This window comes from Atta cephalotes (assembly GCF_000143395.1).
Source record: "Atta cephalotes unplaced genomic scaffold scaffold00049, whole genome shotgun sequence".
NCBI classification, from domain to species: Eukaryota; Metazoa; Arthropoda; class Insecta; order Hymenoptera; family Formicidae; genus Atta; species Atta cephalotes.
The window spans coordinates 286,802-308,241 of record NW_012130113.1 but is presented as its reverse complement, the minus strand read 5'-3'; the positions used below and the strand labels follow the sequence as shown (position 1 = coordinate 308,241).

At 31.0% G+C, this 21,440-nt stretch overlaps 2 protein-coding genes across 2 annotated transcripts in view; both read left to right on the top strand.

The window, feature by feature from the left end:
* Positions 1-619: 619 nt before the first annotated feature.
* LOC105622871 (L-lactate dehydrogenase-like) lies at positions 620-3,051 on the top strand. Its single transcript, XM_012204280.1, has 7 exons — positions 620-736; positions 1,014-1,131; positions 1,336-1,509; positions 1,849-2,022; positions 2,111-2,228; positions 2,514-2,637; positions 2,884-3,051. The coding sequence occupies exons 1-7, from the start codon at positions 644-646 to the stop codon at positions 3,049-3,051; spliced, it is 969 nt and encodes a 322-aa protein (XP_012059670.1). The 5' UTR covers positions 620-643.
* A 2,186-nt stretch (positions 3,052-5,237) lies between these two features.
* The window catches only part of LOC105622810, a 53,643-nt gene continuing 37,440 nt past the window's right edge, over positions 5,238-21,440 (top strand). Inside the window, exon 1 of the mRNA XM_012204221.1 lies at positions 5,238-5,308. Coding sequence (XP_012059611.1) covers positions 5,238-5,308 — 71 coding nt within the window. The remainder of the gene's footprint in view (positions 5,309-21,440) is intronic.

Sequence of the window (21,440 nt, the reverse complement as noted above, 5' to 3'; positions counted from 1 at the left end):
GTGTGTGTGTGTGTGTGTGTGTGTGTGTGTGTGTGTGTGTGTGTGTGTGTGTGTGTGTGTGTGTGTGACATGTAATGACATATTTGTAATTTTAAACGAAGATGGAATTTGATATATTCTCAAATTATTTTAATAATTAATTTTTTTATTACATTAATTTCCATTTTATTGGACATCTTTGGTTATAATTACAATTAGCCTAAAATTATTTTAAATTATTAATTATAATTTCTAATACTTAGATGTGGCGATACATTGTTCATTTCTTTTCATTTTTTTTGATTATATTTTATATGTATAAAGAATTTTACATAAATCAGTTATGTTGTTATAAAAAATCAAATTATTAATATATTATATTCATATATAATATTCATATTAATGTAAAAAATATAATCAAATCTAATACATACATTTCTAATAGTTAATACATACATTTCTAATACTAAAGACTTTTAATATTAATATAATTACTAAAGAATTTTTCGAAGAAACTAATAATCAGTTTTTTTAGATAGCTAATTTTAAATATACAAAATAATTTCTTGAAGGATTACAATATAATATTTTGCCGAAATATTAAAGAAAAGCAAATTATTTGAATTCTAGTTCGCCATGCTTGCGAGAAGAACTCTTATGTAAGATGTCGGAACCAGTTAGAGATTGTGGCCATAAAGTAACTATTGTTGGTGCTGGTATGATCGGTGTTGCCCTTGCAAATTCACTTCTTTTTCAGGTAGTTCACTCCTTTAAATTTTTTATGGAGTTGGAATTTTAAATATAGTTTGAATTATAATTATTTATTGAATTTACTTTATTTCAAATTAAAATAAAAATTTGTATATTATAAATACAATTAAAGAAAATGCATAAACATTATAATGCATATTTTCATTATATGTATAATATTTTATACAGTGTCCATTGTGTTTTAAATAAACGGTGGAAATATTAAAATTTAAATTTTTAATGATTATTTTGTAAATTTGTATTATTATTTTATTAAATGTTAGCGAATTACTTCGCATATCGCAATGGTAGATGTTTTTCCTAAAAAACTGGAAGGCGAAGGAATGGACTACAACCATGGTTCTGTATTTATAGGGGATCCAAAGATCGAGTATGATACAGGTAATGGATTCATTGAATATGTATTAGTTATGCAAAAATCATAGATTTATTTGTTCATGTGCAAATATATATTATAATCGTAACTGTATATGTTACAAAAATATTATGAAAGTATAATTGATTTTCTATGTACAACAATTTTTTTAAGACGCAACACATTTATTTACGACATTTATTTAAGACGCAAAAATATCTTTTTTGTAGATTTTTGTGTGACAAGTAATTCGAAAGTCGTAGCTATTTGCGCGGGTATACGACCAGTGAAGGATGAAACTCGACTCGATGTGGTGAAGAGAAATACAGAAATATTGAAAAACATAATACCATCTCTAGCAAATTTTAGTCCAAATGCGGTGTTTGTTGTCATTAGCAACCCAGGTTAAAATTAATATATTAAATTGTATTTACTATAATAATTATTTACTATATAAGAAACAAAGAAAGTTTTAATGAAAGTAACATTATAAATATAGTATTAAAAATTTCAAATGTTGCAAATTAAATATTTATTCGATATTTCCCTAAAAAAATATCTTGAGAAAAAAATCATTTTTTCTCAATATAGTTTTTTCTACATATAGTATGAGTAATATAATATTTGATAAAAATTGAAAAGATGTCTTTATTTAAATAAACAGTAAAAGCTTCTTATTAATAAGTCTATAATGTCTATACACAAAAATTTGATAAATTATAAATGTGATTTTTTTCTTATAGTGGATATTTTGACATGGATTACCTGGAAATTAAGTGGACTTCCGGCCCATCAGATAATTGGTAGTGGAACTCATCTGGATAGCGCAAGATTTCGCTACTTGATTGCTGATCGATTAGAAATAGCACCGAGTTCGGTCCAAGCGTACATGATTGGTGAACATGGACTCAGTATGGGTAAGCTTTATCGATCGATGTGTGACATTTGACACGAGGAGAAAGGCGACGTTACGCATTAAGCGATCTATCATTCGATGTTTCCTAGTTCCGCTCTGGTCCGGAGTGAACGTTGCGGGAGTGCAGTTCCGCGATGTTATCCCGAATATCGGTCTCGAGACAGATGATGAAAAATGGTTCGAAATATCAAAATATGTAGTGAAACTGTAAGTTCAATCATTTTAAATGAACAGAGAAATTATTAGTTTTTTTACATACTCGTCGGATAGCGTATTTGCAAACACTTGAATTTCTTTTATAAAGATTTAATTTATAAGATTAGATTTATACATTCTACAAATAGTATTTAAATAAATTATATTATAATGTACAAAATCAGCAAACAATTACAATTGTACATGTGTATAATTAAACAATAACTTCAATTTCAATTAAAAAGAATTTTTGTAATATTTAATTTTTGTAAGAATTTAATATTTTTTATTTTTTAGAGGTTCCATAGTGCGTTGTCTGAAAGGATACTCAAATACAGCCACTGGACTTTCTGCAGCCGACATCATAGCAGCTATATTACGCAATTCACAAACTATTATGTCAGTTTCGACCTTAGTGCAGGTATAAATATTAAAAATTATATATTTGCAATTAATTTACAATTTTTGAAAATAAAAAATTCGTGATATTAAATATTAGCTGATACAATTCATGAATAAAATATTTTTGGATTGATCATCAAATGTAGTAACACGCGCGTATTGTATTTTATTTTCAAAAATAAAAATAAAATGTAATACGTAAAAAAATTAATATTGCTGTATGCAAAACTATTATGTTCTATATTAATCAAAATTATCTTCTTAGGGTCATCATGATGTAAATTACGAGATGTTCTTGTCTCTACCTTGCGCGATTGGCGAAAATGGTATCACACAGATTGTACGAATGCACATAACTGAAAACGAGAAAAAGCTGTTTCAAGCTTCAGCGAACTATGTATACAAAGTGCAAAAGGATATAAAAATCAAATAGTTTGAGTAATGCGTGAGAAGGGATCTTGTGAACGTATTTAATTTCTTGTAAAAATATGATTCTTGTATAAAAATACGAGTGTAATAAATTATACGTAGCTTGTCCTAGTACTTCGTACCGTTACAATCGGCACCGCAAAACCATTTATCGCATAACTAAATTTTTGTCCGACTCGTCCAGAGTGACGTAAGGCAACCGCGAATGCTCCGATTGCTAATTTATATGAATCTGGATGAAGATTACCAACAGATTCTCCGAATTATGTTATATTCTCTCGAATTTCATAATATTTTGAATCGCTGGAATGGTCCTCGAGAATGACGTTGTTCTTTGACGATTTCCAGATCTTTTAGATTCTAAAATCCTCAAGCCCGATGAGTTGACGTCAATAACCTATTTTATAACACTTATTTATAACACCTGGCAATATCTGGCATACATGACATTTCGTTGGCGCAACTCGAATCTCCTATTACTTCCGAGTAAAGCCTTTCGCTGAACTGCGGCTTCATATTTTCGGATTTTCCCGTTGCATAAATATCATTGGCACTTCCAGAAAGCGGTAAGAGAGCACGTCATCGTGTTCACGGCGCGTGAGCGAAAGGTGACCGGTGGATGGTACCAGAAGGCCATTATTACGCCGCAGGCTAGGCCATGGCAAGGTGAGAGAAGGATGCGAAAACTGTGCGCAAGATGGCGTTTTGGAAGTGCTCAGTACTTGCGAATATATCTGCAACCACTTGCGTTTGAACGACCGCACAGGGCCGTAAGAATGTCCGATCTATCCTTGGAAGAACGAAGCATCGCGTAACGAAATACACAATCGTGCATATTTATTGTCATATATACCGTAATTAGATACACTAATGATAATGATACAGTCGATGAATATAAAGGAGGGGACAATGAAAGAAAACCGATGTGCAAAGAGTAATGAAATGTGGAAACTTCTGATAGTAATATCGCTGAGGAGGCGAGAGCGGCACTTTAAACCATTTCCCTTTTACTTGTCGCAGATCCACTTGAAAGGCTAGGCGTGTCGATTGATTTTGAAAGAGGAATTCCGTGTAAACCGTATGTCACAGATGGTTGCAACAAAGTTACATAAATTCCTAGCTGACTTCAGATAAAACATGACTTAGAGTGACTCCGAAACAACATTTAGTTCGATAGGACGGCGCGCTATTTAATGAATACGACAAACATAGAAATGGAATTACCACTTAAAGTGCGTTTACTATCTATCTATTAACTTATGATATCTCAAGATACGTTAAATCGATAGTTTACCCAACATGCAATTGATCTTCTGTCACTTTATTTTTCAATCATGATAGCTTTATAATAGAAAATATGTTGATTTTACACGATATTTCATTATGATTTTCCCATGATTGATACTTCAAATATCTCTTGTAAGATCTTTTCAATGTTTGCTGTTATGTTATGCTTATAAAATTTACTTGGTGCATATAAAATTTGCAGGTATCCATTGATAAGATTGAAAAATAAGGAAGATAAATATTTGATGGAATAATATAATCAATCAGTTTAAACAGTCTATATTCAATGTCTAATATTCCTAGTTCAATGAAAATTCGAAGTTTGCATAATGTCGCTTTCAGAAATAACTTATCAAAAGATGCCTTCAAAATGTTTCGCAAAAGTACATTTTGTTGCTTGCTTCTTTCTGTCCAGTTCTTTCTGTTCAGAGAAAAGCTCGATCCTTATACTTGAAAATACTCCAAGCAGGTTCAGTGCGAAATGGGTTCTGCAGGTGACGCTCACATCCCTGGTTTCCAGGTGGAGGTGGCACAGCCGGGCCCCGTTCTCTGTTGGTCCCGCCGTCTTTAGTGGAGCTCAGTCAGTAGACAGTCGATCCGCCTGGTCAGCTGGTTTTAACCATTCGCGTATTATAGATCTTCCTCATGGTAAACCTATCGCGAGCGACTAGGTAGATCCCGATGCCGATCTCCTGGTGTCTACTTTGAAATTAAATTAGCTAAACATTGGATAGAACATCAGTGGCCCGCGCGCCGCATGTGCGCGAGTGTGCAGCTTCACCGGAAACATCATCAACACGGTACGAGGGACCAGATCGTCTATAAAAGAAGAGATCGAGTTGAAGAAGAAAGAAGAGGGTAGTGACTTAGGAAAGGGATTGCGCGCGCGCAATCAGACAGGAAATGACCATATCGTACGCGAGCGAAGTGCCGAACGGCTCTAGCTTTGGCTGCTTCTGGAGGATTCTAATCAAGTAAGTCTCGCCATTCTCCAACTCGTTTCAATATGCTGAATGAATGTATGTGTTTTTTTGCGGTCTGCGCTTGATGTAGGCACCAGAGCTGTCAATTCGCTGGCAGCTGACAAATGAGACCATAGTAATAGATGCGTAGAGCCTTGGCAAGAATTGCTTTCCGCGTATTTCTCAATTCAAATCGAATGTAAATACATCGATTATTTCATTTTTAGGCAATATTCTTCTCGTAATATTTTAGCGTAATAATTTAGCTTAGATCTTAATTTTTGTTATCATGTGAGTAAGTTTGCTTTTCCCAATTTTTTTATTATTTACAATCGTACCTCGAAAGATCACAAGATTTAATTTTACTTTCGCCAAAGTTTATAAATTATGATGATAGTATATTAAACTGAACTGGAAAATTCGAATCGATTGTTAGCATCGCGATTACACGATCATTGCAAAACGTAGCAGTTTCGTGATATAAAGTCAAAGAACATCGGATTGTAGAAGATCAAGATAATTTTGTCATATTTTTGGTACAGAATGATTCATGAAATTAGATGTCTAGATGTCTAGACTTCTGTCATGTAGACTACATATTGTCAGTATGTCAGTAAGATGAAGACATTGCGCTATAATGACCGGCTGATCGTTGTGCAACATTTAACTTTCAACTTAATGTGTCACGCTCTCGATTTATAGCTTAGTTTCACAGAAGGAGGTAAAAACAAATATCCTTAAGTAAGAATTTGGCAAATAATCGTATTGAAAACAGGAAGACCGTTAAGTATACTAGAATTTGCGTATCAATCAAGAACGTTCAATAGTTCTATAGTTAATCCGTTGCGTGTTTCGAAACCCGTCAAAGAATTATCATTGCCGGTTTGTAGTAAAATCGAAACATCAGAAGTGTCCCAAATTTTCAGTCAATACAGAAAACGCGATTCGTTTGAACCACAGTAGCGAAGCACGTAAAACCCGCTAGCACAGAAGTGGCGTTCGGTCAGCATTTCTTGCGCGTTTTAAGGAAATAAGGTTACCGATACGTTGATTTTAAAACGTAGCGGCACCGCATGATCGCTGTGTCCAGAATATATCGCCACTGAAAATTATTGCACTACTACAGCCCCGCCGGCTCGCGCGTCTGTTATCTGTCATGCAATGTAACAATGGCAAAGTTTATGCTGGAAGGATTAACATGACAACATCAGTCGGGCACGTGTTTAATCGAACCACTCGCATATGTAAAGCTATCATATGTTCAGAGTGTAGTATTATTAAAGTTGTGTTTTCTAAATGAATGTGAAATCATATATAAATTACGTGACATCTCTCGCAGGTGTTTTTATTTAATTTGTAGGGAGTGCGATGAGGAAAATTGATTAACGACGTAAGATTTCATTGTTCTATCTAATGTATATCTTTTGAAACGATAAAAATAACAACAGATATTAGATATTATTGTTAATTATTAATCATAATTATTTATTAAATATAAATTTTTGATATTATATACTTTTAATTAATATTTCTGGATACATTCTGCGTTACTGTTGCAAACTGCTATTAATAATATTAAATGTTTTAAAAAAACTTTTTACTTTTATTTTAATTATAGTATAAATATTAAGCATTTATACTATGAAATTATTATTCCAAGTTTTCCATTTTTTTCTTTGTTTTAAGTCATTATATAATCATTCTCGTAAATCAGTGTAATCGGTAACATCAATGCTTGTCGAGAGCGTCTACGCGATTCAGTCAACAATTATGTATGAAATTAAATGTTATGCAACGTGGAAATTTTTTAGAATATGATGTAGATATGAAAGTATGATAATATATATTTTCGATGAAAATGATCTAAAATATTTGAGTGTAATATGAGTGTATATAATAATGATAGAATTAATAATGATAGAATTAAAAAATTACAGTAAAAACGACAAACAGAAACACTTGATTAAATAAAAATCTATCTTGAAAATATCGTACGTCAATAATTGCTTCTCACGATAATTTCTTAATCGTAAAATGAAATATGAAAAAATTTTATCTCATTATGCTTGCTAAAATAATAAATGAAAGAAAGAAGAAGAATATGTACAACATTTTCATTATTTTTAAATAAAAAGATTATATACATAACACATTTCTACATACAATACAAGCGAGTTCTCCTCTTATCTGTCTGGATAATAACCGGAGAAACCATAAAACGAATGTGTTAATTATGTTCTAAGTCGTTCGCATGGCATTAACTACTACTAGTTGTATGAATGATTCGATCGCGGAGAAACATATAATATTAACGAACGTTATACAAATTAAATTATTCTTTTATTTATTCTATTGCTAAATATAATATTAAAATTTATATTAAATTTTTTTTATTATTTAAAAATCTAATATATATATATATATATTAGATAATATATATATATATTATCTAATATATATATATATATTATATATATAGATGTAAAACATTTTTAAAAATTCGCTATATATATTTTTATATAATTATACTAAAAATATAAGAGTAAATGATTGAAAATAATTAGTTATAGTATATGTATGTAAAAATTTTCTCTACATATTTTATAAAATTTAACAAAGCTACTAAATATGTATGTTTAAAAAAATTATCAATTTAAATAATATAATAGCATATTAAGAGTAATGCAATTTCGCGCGTTTTACAATGCCCACAAAAATGCATAATAGTATTTATCCTATTACCATTCATGGTGTCCTTGTTTAAGCCCGTTTGTTGACATTTCTACGACCTTTACACATTGTGTGGTATTGGTGGATGCTCCCTGATCTCAGTTTCTCTCCGTACGCGCCTCGGTGGAAACAGCCTTAACGGCTTTCACGTAAGATCTCGCTTTCCTATGCGCGTTATACCACAACACTACAGTAGTTAAAGGAAAGACGACAACGGTTAGTCTATAAATACGCAGGAATGTCCAGGAATAGAAAATCTTTCGCGGTAGTGTGCAAACGAGAGCGTGTATACTTATAAGTATTCCATAAGTCGATTCTCCTGATAGAAATTATGATTAGCCGCAATTGGCGGAGAAAGGAACGTCTAGTTACATTTGCTCGCATTTTTTGAAATTTCAGATGTATAATTTTTAATTTATTAACAGTTTTCCGACTATCCCCTTCTCATTCCCTAGAGTAATGAATTCCATTCTGAATGAATGATTAAGAACGGTGATGTGTTGCGTATGTCGTAGATAGGCGACGTCGTCTACATGAAAAAATCATTCTCTATCATAATATTTATGCAAAACAAGGCGATCCTGTTCTACGATATTTCATTGCCAACGTTTTGCTTTTTAAGACAGCAAAACATGTAGCTCTCCTTTTTCTCGTTTTCCGCGGCGACCCATACTAGCTTTCTTATCCGCCTACTGGTACTGCTGGCAAAAGGAAGCAGAATGATCACCGATCTATAAATATCCAGGAGAGCTTCCGGAACATACTATAAATACGTAGTTGATATCCAGGAATAGAAAATCCTCTTACCTGCTTTTCCAGTTGATAACAACCATGCCGGCGAATTCTCACACGTAGAGCAGATCTGTTACGAGGTAATGCGATTGTTAAAACGATTTCTGTTATGACGTGAAGAGACGCTCTTACACATATCATACGTGCATGGCTAATGGCCAATTCTCTCGTTTTTTTAAATTAATGTGAATTCAATTGGTGTGATTTATACTCTCAAGATATTTTTTCTGCCACTTTCGTCTTTTTAATATTCTTACACGAAAAGAATAGTTTTGCTGAAACATCTAAAAATTTAGTTAGATACAGATCTGAAAATAATTTTCTTGAGACCATTAAAATATTTATGTAGGATGCTTAAATTGCTAGAAAGTTAAAACTTTTTGCAGCTTATCTTCAAGCAGCTTAAATGTTTTTTACATAATTATTTTGACAAAATTATTTTTCTTATTTATAGCTTTATTTTTTGATATTTTATTATTCTTTCCATGCATGTAAATGCTTTTTTTATTTAACATATTTATAAGCTTTATAACCAGGCAGAAAAAACAATTGTGCCTGTTTCACCTAGGATTCGTTAACAAATACGGACTATAGAGAATAGGGAATATTTCACGAGGTGTCAACGATGCACAAAAGCGAAAAGAGAACCTAAAATATTTTCATGCTTTGGTTATCGCCTCAGGCATGACGTTTGTTGCAACAAGTGCCTGCATACGCGTTGCTACAGCTGCCCCGATCACGCGCGCGAAATACTCGTAGCGCATGAACGGAAGAACCATGGCGGCGAATCGCAATCGTGAAAGCAAGAACGGTTTCACGTCGCCGTGGAGTTGCTATTCATATATAATATTGCTGCGTTTACCTTCATAGATTCATCGAGAAGGTAATGACAAATCAGCTTAAAATCGATATATCGGCAAAACAGTATTGCCTTCAAACGGACACGCAGACGATGCGCAAGGCCGATTCTGCGCGGGCAAAATTTGTGCAGATGTTTGCAGAATTATAAACAGCTTGTTGTGAAATGAAAAAGTGCGTGTCGCTGAACGATAGGCCAATTATGATGAATCGTCACGTACTTTATGTAGGACACGAAATAAAACACGCACGCACATGTTGCAAATGTTATTCTGAAACAAGGAAAATAAAGATGTTTGAATTACCAGATTAATTATTGATGTATGAAATCAGGTGTATGGAATTGCCTGTTTATCAAAACAGAGAAAAAATTATTTAAAATTATTATGTATTTATATCATACAGCATGTTACGCAGAGTAAGTTAAATTGAAAAAAATTTTAGCTTGAGATTTAAAAAAAAATGCATATTCGTAATATTTTTCTATTATAAACATCAGAAGAAGATTAATTACATATAAGATAAAGAAAACTGTCAATGTTCTTTTCACATATAATTTTATATGATTTAGCGCAAACACCATTAAAAGATTTACACTTATAACGTTATAAAATATTACGCGTATATTATTTAAATAATTAAGTTATATATCATTTCTATTTTACTTAAGACAATTAGTAAGAATTTTTTTTTAATAAAATAGAAATGTATTATTATATTATTTTTTTAGAAAAAGATAATATATTAATTTGAAAAAATAAAAAAGGGAAGGCTTAACTTCATGTTAGTCGATAACTAAAATTCAAAATAAATCATATTTTATAAACATTCTTATTTGAAAATGGACAACTGATTTCATTATAAGGAAATATTAGTAGACTAAACTTTGTTTTATATAATTTCAAGGACGGAAATAACGTTTTAGAGAAGAAATGTCGAAATTGCATCACATTCTTTTGATATATGATCCTCGGTGAAAATATTCGATGAAATTTTTAGGAGTCTGATCCATGACGAATTTCAATCAAATCGTTTATGCTAGAGACATATCAAAATAAATCGAACGTATCATTTAAGCTAAAAATAACAACGTTTACTTTACGCTAGAATGTGCTTATCTACCTTATTTAAACGTTTAAATTTCATGGACCATTACCCATTTTATCGCATCTTATCAATAGGGCAATTTTTCTATTGCTCTCTTTATATCTATATAACATCTTTCGCTTTCGCTTCTAAGCATTTCTCTACAAATTTTTTTTTAGTAGCAACTTTTTTTATTTTCTTTTTATACCTTTGAATTATATCTTCTCATCATTTTTACATACCGCTCTTCTAATTCCGCGGAAAACTAGGCCAGAGTTTATCTCGCACGACGCTCGCCTTATCGAGACCGCGAAGCGCTTTCTGCGGTTTATTCGCATTGAGACGAGCACAACGATTGGTCACGTTTGAGTTTATGCGTTGCGATGGACGAGTTCTATCGCGTCGTCCTCTCGCACCCGTTGCCGGCCGCTTTACACCACGCCGAATGACAATGAGAGGATAAGCGAGTGTTAGCGGCGGTTCGCATTTCGCTGCGCTGTACTTCGATTGCGTGACACACATTTCGCTCACCTCACTTGTCTTTCGTCGACCTCTCGCGCATAGGCACACGCCGGAGTACGCTTTTCATGACACCTTGTATTGTTCGGCGTGTTAAACCGCTTGGAAATCAGAGCTGACCCAGTGTCTCTGCCGATCAATATCATCTTTAACACGTACATGGATTTTAGCATTCTCGCGAATTTGTTGTATTTACTAGGAGTTGTACAATTTTTTCTCTCTTTATCCGATAGATAAAACTATAATTTCAATAAGAATAGTATTGTGGAATTATAAGAAATATTTACATAACACGCAATATGAAAATAATAGATGTAAAGATTTAAGAAGAATGTCATGCATAAAAATGAAGAAATAAATTTATTATTTATGTATATTTTTATAAAATGTATAGATAAGATAGATTTTATAGAAAGATAGATTTTATATATATAAGATAGAATATGCTCAGCCATCAGTTTAATAGGAATGTGAGTAATAAGAGCGCTGCGGGGCAAGACTTGTCTGAATGCGCTTTAAATGCGCTGGTCATGGCTGACAAACGCGCGTTGTCTTTATCTACTTATCTATTAATATTGGAACGTCATTAATACAATAATAAATATTATTTGCAATTGTTGCCCTAATAACAAGTGTAATATATATATATAATTATTAAAAATTGTGAACTATTTTATAATTACTCATAATTTTTTATAAATAATTTATTATTTATAAGTAATTAAACGCTATTTGGTAGTAATACTAACTATTGCTTTTCAGCTTGCAATCTTATTTACATAGAGAGATTTACATAGAAACATTAGCTGTCTTTTGCAATATGGTTTTTTCAAAATAAAACTTATCTTGCCTAGCTTATCTGTATATTACTATTTTCTCCACAATTAATCGTCAAGTTATAAAATAAGTATAATTAATTTTAAACAAAAAGGAGAAGTGTCAATTACAATCAAAGTTAAATGTTGAAATAATAATTTTATCTATGTAATTTATTTTAAATATTTATTTCAATTCCTTGAAATTGTTATTAATAATTGTATGTCGATTACTTTTAAACTTGTATAAACAATCAAATTAAAAATAATAACAATAATTTCACATAAGTTATCTAAAGCAAACATATTTAAAATAAATTACATATAGAAATATTATTTCAACATCTAAGTTTAATCATTCTTCTTCTATTTTAGTTGATTTATTCTCATTTCTAACTTATTATTGTATAATTAATAAATTAATTTTACTCAGTATTTTCACGATGTTTCAACGTCGCTTTGAAATTTGCCATGGCGAGAACTGTTTCCGTATCTACGTTTTGTAAAGTACCTTCGTCCGGTATATTCGAGGGCAGAGGAACTTGTTCTCTCTTCCGTAAAGTCTCGTCGAAAATTTCCATTGGTCCTTGATCAACTCGGCGAATATCCGTACGTGAGTTAAACGGCATGCCAGAGGGACGCTTATCTCGCAAGAAGCGACGATGAAGCAGGCGTTTCGTATAATCGTCTGATTGACGTGTTGTGCATTTGATTTTTACTCAATTTCTAATTAAAATGTGAAGCCATATCGCGCACATGACTTTCCAATGTTTCTCCAACTGATATTGAGAAACGAAATATAATATCCTCTCTGACATACATACATCTTGATGTAGATTTTAGAGATATTTTATCCCAATTTTAATCCAAATTTAGAGATATTTTCACACTGATTTAGCGCATCAACAATTTTAATGCGCTAAATCAATATGATAAAATATCTCTAAATTTTGGCCGTGATTCGGCTAATGAAAAGTGGTTCTCGAGGAAAAATCTCGGACATCTGACGAAGACAGGGCGAACATGGAGCATCATGCCATGAAGCGTGACCAGTGTTAGTTATGCAATGTTTTGTTGTCTTGCGTCCTTGTTGCCCGCATTGGTATTATCTTGCTTAGAACGAAGAATCAATTACAATTTGTTGCCTTGATGATGATATCTTTCCGATAGGTAAAGGAGAAGGAGAGTGACCCTTGACCAATCAGTATGCCATCGCGGTGTTTGGAAAGAGCCGCGAAATTTTTGATTGATAGAAACGAGACGAGGTTGTAAATAATTGTCAATTTGATTTATTCACTGACATAGTTTAATCACAATCCATGGCAAGTGCTTCTATCACTCATAAGAGAGTTTTAGAGATATCCTCTTATTTAATTTAAACTATAATTTAATGTTATATAATAAGTATTATACATTATTTCATAAATCAATCAATTACTTTTAGCACTTCTCAGATAACAAAAAGTGTCTAAAATCGAATCATAAGATTCGATTTTGTATTTAAAACGGTTTTTGTATTTAAAAGACGACTTAAAAACGTCTTATGTCACAATTTTAGAACTTTGTACTGTTTGGATTTATAAATGTCTATGAAAATTCTCTTGCTACTATATATAAATGACTATTGAGCATTTTAAAAGATTAGAATCACTAAGTAATTTTCTTAACAAATTCCAATCAACATTTTACTTCTTATATTAAAATCTTCTATTAATTAATTATTTTAAATCATATAATTTAAGAATATTGAAATAATATTTATCGAGTAATTTTTACATCTGCATTAACAAATACATTTTATTTTTTTTGTAATATATGTATATATATATATATATATGTAATTTGTCAAATATCATAATATAAATTATCCGTGATAAGAATAATTTCTGCTGATTTCTGCTAAAGCAAAAAGTATTTTCAAATAATCACACCAAGTTTATTGTTTTATCTCAATAAGCAAAGAAATTCTTTCATATTTGTTATTTATAAGTTGTAACATATGCTTTTGCATAAATTAAATTATACATGTCTTTCAAAACGTGCCTGCGCTGCATGTTTGATGATCGCTGAAAAACGGAACGTATGTTTGACGAGTTGATAACGCAATGCGAGAAACACGCAACAGAATTTACTGTCCACGCATAATCGTCGCACTTCTTTCGCCGCGACTTAAAATACAAGGCTGCCTGTAACTATGTCACTGTCAATCAGACTCATCGGTATGTATAACGCTTTCCAAACGTAGTCGTTGTGCCAGGATACTTAATTATTTTCATGGTTCATGAGCGGGGAAAAGACCTTACTACTTCGTTTCTGGATTCGATTGCCAATTAATCTTCTACTTAACTATCGGTGGAATTGTATATCAATGATGTCATAAATATATGTCTCATATGTACTTTTTAAAGATGAAGACTATTATTTCCTGATTAGACATGTTTTTAAGCAATAAAGAACATTATTTTGTTATCATATTCAGTAACAATCATCAAGATCTATCTATTTGTAAAAGATTATTCATGTCGAAATCTAATATTTCGTGTATCATATTAAAATGACATGCAAATGAAAATAACAAGAATTTGAGATATTAAAGAACCTACGTATTTGTTTAACACCATGTAAATATCGTCCCAAAATTATTTTTAGCAATTTTAAAGTGGGAAAAACTTAAATGATGATTATTTTCTTATAATATTTCAATAATAACAATAATACATTAATTTACAGATTTACGTCTACACTCAAAAAAAAAACAGTGATAATAACAGTAAAATGCAATAACTATAAAATAGTTTGTTAAACCATATATATTCTGTTATATTAAGTCTCCATACTTTCTAAATCTGAATCGGTGAGTAATCACTGATATCAGTGCCAAGTATACCAGTACAGTAATCAGTGAATGAAATGTGAGATCCCTAATCTAACTAATCTTTATTATATGATTTATAACTAATCTTGTTTTAATGCATAAATTTAATGAATATGGTATTGAAAGATTGAAATTACTGCATATATCATTTTAGTTATATAATATTCAAACATTCTTCCTTTTTTACTTGAACTTCACTGATTATCCAATGCCACTGGGTAATTAGTATCCACAGATTTAGAGAGTGTGAAACTTGTAAAGTTGTCATCTTTATAATTGCCAATTGTATGTTTTTCTTTGAGTATAAAAATACGTACGTACTACTTGATTTAGATAAATTTCCGATAATCATATTCCCATATTCACGCACGTAGACTCATCGATTAAATGTTTTCATGTAGCATTATTTTTGTCAATTTTTTATAACTAATTGGTATAAAATTATTATTGATTCATTAGTAATTCAAACAAGTCGAACGTTCGTCGCTTCCCACAGCGCGGCCTTGCTACACGCTCGAGTATAATTTTTAGCGTTGAGGTGCCGGTCTATCGTGCAAGGTAATTAATTCGTTAGCGGCCGCGATTGATGTTAATTATCCGTTGGCCTTATGTAAACGCGGAGGAAGACGCTGACTCTCGCTCGTAGCACTCGAGCGTTTCATATATCTACTTCCGTACCGCGTGCAAATCGCGTCAAGACTTTCGTGCAATTTATTGGCGCACCTTCTATCAATTCACTACATGTCAAAAAATACACTTATTTTTTTCTCTTCTGGAATTCTGTTAACAGCCGCTATAATTTCCGTGCACAATATATTTCAACTTGAAGTGAGATTACATATAGAACAAAAAATCTAAATGCATTAAATAACGGATCACTACATTTTGCTTTGCTGAGCATTCTTACAATTTGAAAGTGGCATGGAATATGAATAGTCTTAAATGTATTAATGAACTTCTTGATATACACTACCGGTCAAAAGTATTACATTGTCTCTAATAGAGAATGTCAGTAAATTATTAGAGGCTCAAAATGTAATCTTTGATCTATGAGCCTCTTAGTTGACAAGTGGCATAAGTCCAAAATTAGGAAAAATAGGTTTATTATAGAAGTAGAAAGTATTAAGAATGTTTGTTTTATCTATCAATTTAATTTACTTTTATCTTGTTTTTATGTTCATAAAAAATAAAATTAATTTTACATCATAAATAAAATGATCGTAAAAATATCTGGAATAGTGACCTAAGTCCAGCTTTTTTACGATCACTTTATTTATAATGTAACATAAAAACAAAATAAAAGTAAATTAAATTAATAGATAAAACAAACATTCTTAATATTTTTTACTTCTATAACAAATGCATTTTTTTAAATTTTGGACTTATGCCACTTGTCAACTATGGGACTCATATATACATAGATTGCTGGTAACCTCTCACCTTTTCAAGTATATATATATATATATATATATACTTTGAATTTATATTTAAATGTCATCTATGTTACAAAATGCAGAAATAAGAATGAAACTGCATTTGTTTTTTATTTAACAATTAGACCATTTGAATTCAAATCATTTTTAGTAAATTGTTATACATTTTTTATATATTACGTATCTTTAAATACTTTTTAATGTATAATTATTAATTCTTGATTTATATATTTAAGTAATGGGGGCGTAACGTTATTATATGAAGTTGGCATTAGCACGTATACATGACAGTATATACATAATAAAAAAATTACATGATCAAAACGTTTGATTTTATTTTTTAATTTAAATATCAAATATATGTAAATCTTTGCTCATCAATTATCACCGTACTTTCATTAATCAACTTTATTGTAAAAATTATATTTTTAAATCATAAAGTTATTCATTTTTTTTTATCTCAAAGCATAAAATTCCTATTAAAGCATAAAATAATAGTGCCAAGATAAAATTTGTGCACATCTTTTTGATGACAACTTTAATTCATGTTTGATGTAATACTTTTAACCGGCACTGTACAGCAATTAAATACTTGTAAGTATAGAAATCTCTATATCCAAGAATATATTGTATGATATAATATCTATGAAGTATGTAACAGGTATTATATATGACGTGACATGTAACATATGTAATGCATGTTAAGGTTGCGCGTGTATAGCATATTCGTCTAACGGTGTAAAAAGAAAATGTATCATTTGCTGCAGGCAATGTTGCTCGTAATTCGCAGTTCTCGTGAATTAATGAATTTGTAATACGATCAGATTGTGTAATTTCGCACCCAGGAACATGACAATTATCGAATGACTCGAATGATGTTTTGAAGCGAGTCATCGTGTTCTTGGAAGTACAGAAGCGGTAAAATCATCAAAATCAACGATTATTCCTTTAACATCCATCTATTGTACTAATAACATCTTTTTTTTCTTGGTAAAATCAAAAAGAATAATGCATTTTTTTTATTGATTATTCCATTAGGATTTACGTCATTCTTATTATGAATCTTTCAATAATTTTAATAATTCATTATTAACTCCACAATGTGCATAATAACGCGTGACTACTTTTTCTTGTCGGTAACTTATTAAAAAGGTTTAAGACGTAGATACATCATAATTCAACTATGAATTATTTGTTCATTCGTTAACATTTTATTCAATAAGCTTTAAGTAATTTTGTTAAGTTAAAAAAATGTATATTGATTAAGTTTTGACTTTCTGTTTGAAATAAAAGTAATTAAAAAATTTCATATAACTTATCTCGAAGTAAAATTGTATTTATATCTTAAAAGGAATTTGAATATAGAAGTTCAATGGCAATGCACAAAAAGATGCGGATCTAACCCACGTAAATGAATTTCATATTTTTACATCGGCTTTAACTTATCAAACACCTGTTTTGATATTTCGCCTTTGCATCCATACTTATTGCGAATCATAGGTTTTTGTGTCTTCGCAGCATGTAGCTCGATATGTATGAGTGAATGATCAGTGTTTCTCTTGCTGGCCTCCAATCATTACAAAAAAGAATTCAAGTTGCTTTTAGTGTGTAATTTGCATATAATGAAATTTGAGAAAGTTGGAAAATAAAGTGCTTCAATTTAAACAAAATGTATATATATATATATATATATCTCATATATATATTATTTGATTATAAGATATGATGGAAGCACAAAAATAATTATAACAAATTAATATAAAATCTTCAAATCTCAATATACATACACAAGTTGACCATAAATAGCTTGGGCGATTTGACAATTATTTACTCATTACAAATCATTGACGTAATCGTGTAATGCCAATTAGCAAATTTTCTCGATATTCGCGCATAATGTATTATGAAAATAAGAAGGAGATATATTGAAGAGGTAAAGATCTTTCTTACATTCGCACGTAACTCTTCTCTTCAATCGCTGTGGAATTCAACTTGATTACCGTGCGGGACGGGTGCACCATAAATAACGTATCGATCTTGCGTGATAAAAGGATCGATGCCTTAAGTCGCGATGCATAAGTTCGATTGAAGAAATTTCTATCGTGCTGCGATTCGTACGAAGTCTCATTGCGTATTGTCTTAGTCGCAATACGAGAGACAGACGAAAAAGAGAATATACTGCTGAGGCTTAAGTTATAACATTCCTCCTCGGCGCAAACCATACACGGACAGTCCTATTCATCCGAGTAGTCTTATTTTCCTCTGTTTCTTTTTTTGTCGAAGCTTTATGCTTCTTGCGAAGGACGCGTTCGCAGGAAAGTACTTATAAGTAGTCTCTGCTTTGCCTGACACGAAAAGGAAAGAAGACAATAGAAATATAGATTTAGTTATTATCATTTTTAACGCGATATAGCAAATATAATTCATCGAAAATAATGTTTCAAATCTTAAGAGGGTATGTGTGTAAGAAATCGTAGAAATATCGATAATAATGAATAATAAAAAATCGTCATGGGAATCTTAATGCGTTTCTAATTAATGAATTTACCGCAGAATTTCTGATAGATTATTCTAATAAGCCCTGATGTATTTTTAAGAAATAATCATCTAACTTCTTATAGCTGCAAAAGCTATGGCAATAAAGGTAGATTTAACGATTGTGTTATGTAAAAAATATCATATCGAAAAAGAAATAACATTCTGTTATATAACAAATTTCGTAGAAATTTTTATATCCTTACGGTTTGAAATCGTCGCGCTAATGCAAAGTGATAAACTTTTTACATTATAGTATTGTAAAATGAATCTGAAAAAAAAATAATAATATCTTTTAATCAAATTGATTTATTATAACGAATACAATAAGTTTTATCATCGACGAATTATTCTTATATTTTATCTACAGTACTTGTGCATTCAAGTCGCGGAAGCTGTATCAAATGTATCTGGGCACAATGACCATGACCACAGATAGCTACTGAGGAAGCACACATACCTTGGCAATGACTTGACCAGTTGTGAAGTGCTTACGTCGAGTTCCAAGTTCGATCGGATAAATTAGTTGATAATAAATAAGCTAAGTTCGATGAGCAGAGGTACGAACTGTTCAATGTAGGAACTGTTCGACACACAGAAATTAAATGTCACGACTAGAAACTTAGAACGGAGTCGATGACGTAGCAGACACATCACATCAGTTATTCTATTTACGGACGATCCGTTAATGTCTTCCTCATCCAGTCATCCAGTCAATTGCTTTTGAACTCGTGAAATGTCAATAATATAAAAAATAATGAAATATAAAAAAGATACGCTGAATACTTTTTTATATATTGAGTATCAGAATAAAGCGAGTGTAAATTTAACAATTATAAAATTATCTGAAAAATTATTAATTAATCCAAGTTGATAGCAGTGCAAATCTGCTATTAATAAAATTATTTCTAATATATATTTCTAATATATATTATTTGTAATCATAACAAAAGAGATAAGAATACTAACACTAAACCGTAAAATTAAATCGCGTAATTTTATTAATTATTGTCTATATGTTCCAATTTTGTGGTTAATAAAAAGTGATGAATGCGATTATTTTTTAACGATCATATCCATCGTGTTGCGAGCAAAGATACTTGTTGTGCAGATGTCTTAATTACCGTTACTCATCGTTAGCCAGGCTTTCAATGCCGACAATATCATGCAATACATTAATGAAGAAAAATCTTTATTCAATGATATCTAATACAATTAGAATGCTTTCAGATAACAAAATTTAGTAACAATGTTGTTTATTTGTATCTACAAAATAAATAATTTTTTCAATCTACATTAAATAATAAAGATTAATAAATAACATAAATCAAAAAGTATAAAAGTAAGAATATACATTAAATAAAAAATGTTATTCAAAACAATTTACGATTATTAGTGCGTTATATTCTTTTTCATTTTTACAATGCGTGACTTCGCCGCCTATGCATTATCGAAAGATTTTCGAAAGCGTCTTTTTGCAATCGCTTTCACCCGATCCGTCTCATTGTTCTCGTATATCAGCCCACCCAAAACCTTGTACTCGACTCATCTCATCTTTCAAAGAATGCACGTAACGCACTCGATTTATCTTGGAGTTCAAAGGAAGTACGTCAGAATAACATGCATTTGTGAATTTACATTAAAATATTTAACATAAAGTGCTAATTTGTATTATTTTGAAACAAACGGAAAAAATAAAACGGTAATGTTTTATTTTTAATGTTTTTAACGTATTACGTATTAAGTTGAAATTACAGAAATTATCGCTTTTGCGTTTCATGCCTTTAAACGATAATTCATATTTTTAACGTTTTTCCAACATTGAAAGGATCTATTATGGTTACCGAGCGTGACTATAAATCCAAACCGTACGGAGAAATGGAGGAGGACAGGCACAGTAGAAATTGAAGAAACAAAATTGCGACATAGCGCGGTTGTCTAGCCGGCAAGAACGATAAAAGGCCTTGGCGAGCCTTGACCGGTGGACCGTTACTTTACACTATCCTTAGCAACTTAAGTTCCCTATTTTCCTTTTACCAGTATAGCTCGTTGTAAGGCCACCCCAGTCTTTTTAATAAACTCATCTAGTTCTTTCTTAATAATAATTGATTATTCATCGAAAATGTAATCTTGTTGTAGCGGAATAAATGCTAACCGCAACGATTATGTTACATGCCGCAAAGGAAAGAGAAGTCTTTGAAGTTTTCCTTAATGATTAATAAGGTAGTATAAACTATTTCCGCAGACTGCAGTACGACATACCGTGAATTACGATTATGAACCACCTTGCGTAATAGTTTTCATTCATACAAATTTACAATCCTTCACTATTACTTATAACCACACACATACACACACACACACACACACACACACACACACACACACACACACACACACACACACACACAACAACTAATAAATAATAAACTTAAACTTAATTAATTAATTAATTATTAGTTAGTTTATTTAATTAATATTATACTACGTACTTAGTTACG